The 6,577-nt window shown below is 41.4% G+C and overlaps 1 protein-coding gene across 4 annotated transcripts in view; it reads right to left on the bottom strand.

Annotated features, from left to right (window-relative positions):
- Positions 1–6,577, bottom strand: part of KANSL1L (KAT8 regulatory NSL complex subunit 1 like) — a 111,625-nt gene that overhangs the window by 5,948 nt on the left and 99,100 nt on the right. For 2 of the 4 annotated variants that reach the window (XM_075000741.1, XM_075000742.1), the window contains exons 14-15: positions 6,001–6,181; positions 4,670–5,314 (exon numbers count right to left, since the gene is read on the bottom strand). In XM_075000741.1, coding sequence (XP_074856842.1) covers positions 5,072–5,314; positions 6,001–6,181 — 424 coding nt within the window. In that variant the 3' untranslated portion in view covers positions 4,670–5,071. Of the gene's footprint in view, positions 1–4,669; positions 5,579–6,000; positions 6,182–6,577 lie in introns of those variants that run through there. The other 2 variants (XR_012646351.1, XM_075000743.1) reach the window with 2 other exon arrangements.

Raw genomic sequence — 6,577 nt, 5'->3', positions numbered from 1 at the left:
TCTTACGACAAACCAGACTCTTCTATTAGCTAGCTGTTCAAGTAGTATGTGCACTCCAGGAGCAACCAAAGAGCGAGCATCTTTCCTGCCGTAAGTTCACTTACTTAGCCAGGTATGTACAGCCTAATAGAGCTTTTGGTACAGAATTTCATTCTCACAGCACTGGGAAATAAAAGTTCCACAATAAGCTTTTAGCAGAGCTATCCCCTCTGGCCCCGGCTTCAGTTTGAAGACCTTCGTCTCTTGAACTAGTTGGAATATGTGGTAACTTCTCAGGTTAATGTATAAACATTGGTTCCTGAAATTCTTAAAACATATATCTGACAACAAAAGACAGCAGTTGCTATGCTACTGCTGGTGCAAAGCCTACTGTTCTATGAGTAAGTTGCTTGCTACTGTGGGCTAACAAAAGTTTATTTTAGAATAAACAACCATAGGCTATTGTCTCACATTTGTACAGAAGCACGTGGGACTCTTAAGCTATTCCAGCAGTCTCCAGCGTTTACTCCTAGGTAAATGTCCTCTAGTAGAGCCCTGCAAAGCTGTGTAGAAATTGGCAGCCTAGTCTATGACATCATTAATGCTGTTAGTGAGCTAGCTAAAGTTTAAAGAGAACCAAAACAAAGTCAGGGATAATTGTCAGGTCCGGATCCTTAGCTCAGATTTGCTCTGCACTTTTCTTTGCAAACAATTAGTTGCCATAACTCATTCACATAATGGCCTCAAGCTACATTCTTTCTATGATTAACTGCAAGCAGTCCTTCAAGCTGCGTGGGTGGCTAACCCTTCCTACTCCATGTGACTGCTTCACAACAACAGCCCCCTGTTGTACAGCTAAGGCTCTTAGTCATGGTGAAGATGATTATTTTCATATATGCTTAATTATATTTGTATTTTATTCTGTAAGAATTGTCCTTTTTTTCCCCTTTGTTAGCAAACAAATGTAGATAAGCACATTTATATCACTTAGAAAATAAGTGCAGGAAGGCCAGCTGGGACAGAAAATCATCATATGAACAAAAAACAGCAGCGGTATTTCACCCAGAAGTACACACTGAACTGCAAGAGACTTATTCTGATCAGGCATCCCAATGGAAAAAGTATATCTGCATTAACACTAACCCCACAGCATCTGTGTGATAGTGATGGATTATAGGGCTTGAATGAAGGGAGAAGTCTGGCTCCATCTTTCATGCCTAAATCAAGACATGTTGCACTTCAGTCCTATAACCCTTCACCCTGCCAGATGCCAAAGAGGAACACAATTACTTTTCTACAGCTGCAGTCTGTTGGGGTGGGTGGGGGGGAGGTGCATTCAACACTAACAGGGCAGTGCTGTCAGGGGGACTAAAATGAATGTGCACTGAGAATTATATGTCCCAAAACAAAGTTGCAGTAAAACCACCCGGATGCTTCGGCTAAAGCAAACTTTTGTGCGTCACAGGCGGTAACTGATATTCTCTAACAAGGGAAGGGACTTAGAGCTTATGGTGTAAGTGAGTTCAACGTTCTTGTGACACAATACGCTCTAAACATGGGGGACATTTCATGGGAAAGTGGCTGTATAAGATTTTTAGTATAATGAACTGAAGACAGCACGATCGATGTATACAGCATGTGTGAAGAAAGAGGGTGAGGGATGAGTCTTGTGTAGGTGCCATCTGGAAGACTGTTCAGTTTCTGTCTTTCTGTGTGGCCTTGGGCAAATCACTCACTCTGGCCTTCTGTAAAATGGGAATTGTAAGCCCTTTACCTAAAACTGGAGCCTGGAAGACGCTAAAGGGTACAGTATCTGGGGCAAGGCTGTCTCTTGCAATATGGTTGTACAGACCCACCTATGTGGTGCATCTAGGGGCTGTGCTAATACCAGAAAAAGTAGCAGCCCTAGCCCCAACAGTTTCCAGAATCAGCAGTGGGGTGGGTGGTTTCAACAAATAATAGGGGGTTGCTGGTGAGATTTTTAGGAACGGAGTAGGTGGTGTGTAGGCTAGCTAGTGGAAGTGGGAAAAGGATGCCCATTCTAGGCACTTGGGGCAGTGGGAGACTGCATAGAGGGCTGGAAGGATTATAGCGTGCAAGGCTGGAAAAGGGGAGTGAAGTGATATGATAAAGTTCTTTCCTTGTTTCATGGAGTTCAGTGGAGGCAGATGGTCTGGACCTGGTTCCCCCCCAAGGCAAATTAGTTTGTTGTCCTAAAGCTGGTTTTTAACTCAGCTGAGACATGGACTACAAGAGAAAAGGTTCTGATGGAGGGGGGGGAAAAAAAAGCTTTAAATAGTCACATTGAGAGGAAATAAAAGGAAAGCTCTCCGTCTTGCATTCTGTATGTCTTTCTTTTTTTTGGGGGGGGGCAGGGGCGGGGGCACTGGCTGGCTCATTTTTACCAAAGTGGCTTCATTACTATCTTGGAAGTGTTTTTAGTCTGTTACAAAGGGTAGGGCAAAGGGCGCCTGAACAGGGACAAAGAGGTTGTATGCCCTGGAGCTGGCGAAACTAACAAGTATCATTAGAAGTGGATGTTAATACTGCTCAGTAAAGGAAATTGCTTTCTGGGGAAGGGCATATTGTTGACTCATATCCACCTGCTGTACTCTCCAGGTCTTTTCTGCAGTAGTTTGAATGGGATTTGAACCTTAAGCAAGATGCCTATCCCTACCCCAACAAACTGCCTTTAACAGGCCTCCTAACCAACCTCATCTGGCTTTGTCAGGGAGCTGCAATGGTTTTCAGAGGCTCTGGCTATGAGTCTCTTGCTCCACCAAAAAAAAACAATGAAGGATATAATGTGGAATGGGACAAACTTTGCATTCCTTTTTAAATAGCTCCTGGGAAACAGCCTGTTGGGCTGCATTAGAAGGAGCAGGTGGGGGGATGTGATTATGTAGCACTGCTGAACCTGCTGCAGTTTTAGGCCCTCCACTACAGAAAGGATGTGGCAAATTGGATAGAGTGCAGAAGAGGACCATGAAAATCATTTTATGAGGACAGGCAAGGTGAGCTGGGCTTATAGAATCTGCAAAAGAGAAGCATGATGGGGGGGATTTGATAGCAGCCTTTCACTACCTGCAACGGGGGCGGCGGGGTGTCCAAAGAGGCTGGAGAGAGGCTGTTTTCAGTGGTGGCAGATGACTGAAAAAGGAACAATGGTCTCACATTCCGGGGTGGAGGTTGGATATTCGGTTGCCTAGGGAAGTGATGGCATCTCCATCCTTCGAGTTTAAGGCCAGACTTGACAAAACCCTGACTGGAGCGATTTAGTTGATGACCTGCTGAGGTCTCTTCCAACCCCAGTCTTCTATGAGTCTAGTCAAAAGTTTACTTCAGTTATAAGAGAGTCTCAATATTAACAGACAACTCTTTGTCCCTTCAGGATCCTGGCTGATTCAGACTTCATTAACTAAGTCTGTGGTTCTCGTGTATAATTCTCCCAGGTCCCACATGTGGGGAGTTGATGCGGCCCCCAGATTGCTTCTCACACTGCCATTAATACCAGAGTAGGATGCCCTGAACAATCTTCTATACTGTGGTATAATGGGTGCTAGCAGAAACAAGAGAACACACAAGAAAAAACCCTCACTTCACCCTGACAAAAGACAGTATAGGTCTTAAAAGGTACATGCCATTGCTATCTAAATACTTCCAGTGCTAATCAAATTCAGACTCTACATAGTTTATGGAAATAACTTTTAATTAAAAAACACCTTGAATTGAAGATTGTATCAGACACTGAGGCAAAATTTAATTTCTGGACAAACCAGCATTAAAAAAGATTTAAATTAAATCAGAATGGTCAATAAACTACAATCTAGCATAGGCTGCAGTATTGAAACTTGACTGATTTTTTTTGATGTCTGCATATATTTCCAGTCAGTTTCACAGAAAAAAAAAATTAAGTTTGACACTAATAAATGGGTCGTCTGTCAGCACTGGATATTATAAGCTGAGGGAAATGTCGCACAAGAACAGAGACTCCTATATAGTCACCTTCAACCATACACAGAAAAACTTCCTGCTGGCAGTAGTTTATGCATACATTCTATTGCTGTTGAATGTTCTGCTACAAGAATACACTACATAATTTTTGTATGCTTCAGCTTCTATTAACATCACTTGAGAAGTCAGAATGTATGCATTTAAAACAATTTCCTTTATTTTCTTAGTGCAAAATGGATATGAATAAAAAAAAACATCTGTTTAACAACACTGAAAGGGTTTTAAAAGCCCTTATGATGTCCTTACTTTTGGGTTAGCCACTCTACTTTTGTGTACTTGGTAGAACCTTGCAAAGTATTGCTTAAAATGTCTTGATAAGACAGTCAACAGTTGTAAACAGCATTAGCTACTGTAGGTCTAGGAGTTAGCTCTTCAAATATATGGTGATCCAAAATTATAATCAAAGAGCTGCATCTTTAATTTTTCACTCACTAATCCTAGATTTCGCTGCCCCCCCCCTTGTGATTGAAATCAACTATGGAAATATAGTGATATATTTGTGTATTAGTGTTTGAGGATTTTTGGTACTTAAATATTCCAGAGATTTCAAACACGCATTTGGAACAAGGCAGGTATTTGCCACAGGCTTATGCCACTAAAGAAAGCTTTAAAAAAAACCCTTAAAACAAAACAACAACAAAAACTTCTCACTGTCTTTTCAAGTAGTTTTTCTGTGTTTTGAAGTTCTTTGTTTAAAGGAATAAAGTGTATGATGATGTCTCAGAAATCATGGAAACCAGAAACACGTGGGAAAAAAAAAGCATTAAAGAATGTGGCAGTATGAGAACAGAAAGCAGTAACCTGTACACCAGTAAACCCGCTATTTAGGTGTGCCCATTTCAACTCGGGGATTAGTAGACTTGCAGTGTAAAAATAATTAGTTTCTCTTGTGGTTCAGGAAGAGCAAAATGCTGCATTTGGTATTTTATCCAGCCTGTTACAAACAAGAAACAAACTACATTATACGCTGCTTATGTACAGTATGTGAATTGTACTGTTATTTTTGTGTGAATTATAGTTTTTACCTTAGGCTTTTCTCCATCCTAACTGGCTTCTTAATGACACACATTATTCCCTGTCACCTTTGTTTTCTTGTGCTGCAGAGTCCCAGGAAAACACTTTTGCAGTCTTCCAAACCTTCTGTAGATTGTGGTAGAGGGCCATTGTTTGGCAAACTGATGGCCGTACATGAAATGCAGAGGGAGTCGCTGTGGAAAGCTGCACTTGAACTTTCAATTTGATTTGTTATTTGGTCTTGGCACTGTAAGGTTTCTACGTCTTCATCCTTTAATGGAAAAACCCGAAGTTCCCACAGCTCAGACTGAAAGGAATCAAAGAGGGGAAAGAGGGAGAAGGGGGGTCCTGGTTAGCTATGTGCAGAATGACTCTGTTATCAAGTAACAAATTAATCTTGTTTTTCACAGTGCTTACAAAGTTCTTTGGATACCAGGAAGAATACCATTTCGCTAGGTACCAAGTTTTCAATGCAGCTTGGCTTAATATGGCACAACTTCTTTTTGTACAGAATCTTTTATATAAGCTGCATCCCAAAATAGTTTCCAAGGTTAAACAATGCAGGGACGATCTAAAGGGCAAGGAATGCAAAAAAGGAGTTCTTAATTTTCTATTGCTAAGAACATCTCTTTCCATCACAATCAGTATGATTTGCAATGGGTGCTGGCATCCTCTGAAGAAAAGCTACAGAACGTAGCAGTAGAGAGCCTGCTACTCTCCTTTCTGACGCTGAGACATTTTGACCTAGTAATGGAAGTTTTGCCTGTGCTGTTCGTATTCTGTTGACAAATTGAGGACTTCATTTGGAAGTGATCTCAATCTGGTCATTTGCAGAAGCTCTAAACGCAATTCAGAAATTGGGGTAGGAAGTTAAATGTGTAAGTGGCAACAGAGATCAGAACAGTTTCACAGCCTGATCCAAGACCCCCTGAAATCAGCCACGCTTTTGGCACTGGATCAGACTCTTAGTTACTAAACCCCCACCCCCTCTACCTTTGCTTCTTGGTTTTCCTTTGAAGACTGGGGGACCCTGCAACATACAGAACCATGGATTTGTGAAGGAAGCTCTGAAGCAGCTTCACTGGCATAATGCAGCGAGGCACAGGAGTTAGGATGATTTTCTGTTGTTACTGGATCCTGTCCCAGCTGTCCTTCAGCATTTTTGCTATAAGATCTAGTACAAGACAAAATAAGTTTGTTTAGCAACTACTCTGTTCAGTGACTAGAAACAATTCAAATTTTAAAGCCTTCTTACTTGTATGCTTAGACGTACAGATAACCTGAAAACAGCACTTTATGGCAAAGCTGACCTCGGTATAAAATATTTAAATACATTTTATTTGTTTGATAATACTTTTAAAAATGTACCAACTTAACAGGATCCCGTACCTGGAGAGAGTCTCTGAATGCGGTAATTTCCTGTCTTAGATCCAGAGAAATGCCCCCTCCCCCCCTCCATTCAGTCATCTAAATCAAGGATAAATGAGTGAGAAATGACACCCTATTTGTTTGGCTTAGGCAATAATTACTGAGCATGGCAGCAAACAGCAGCAGTGGGATAAGTGTACAG

Source organism: Carettochelys insculpta, chromosome 8 (genome assembly GCF_033958435.1).
Source record: "Carettochelys insculpta isolate YL-2023 chromosome 8, ASM3395843v1, whole genome shotgun sequence".
NCBI lineage: Eukaryota > Metazoa > Chordata > Testudines > Carettochelyidae > Carettochelys > Carettochelys insculpta.
Note: the sequence above shows the minus strand (reverse complement) of the source record. Positions and strands in the feature narration are given on the sequence as shown.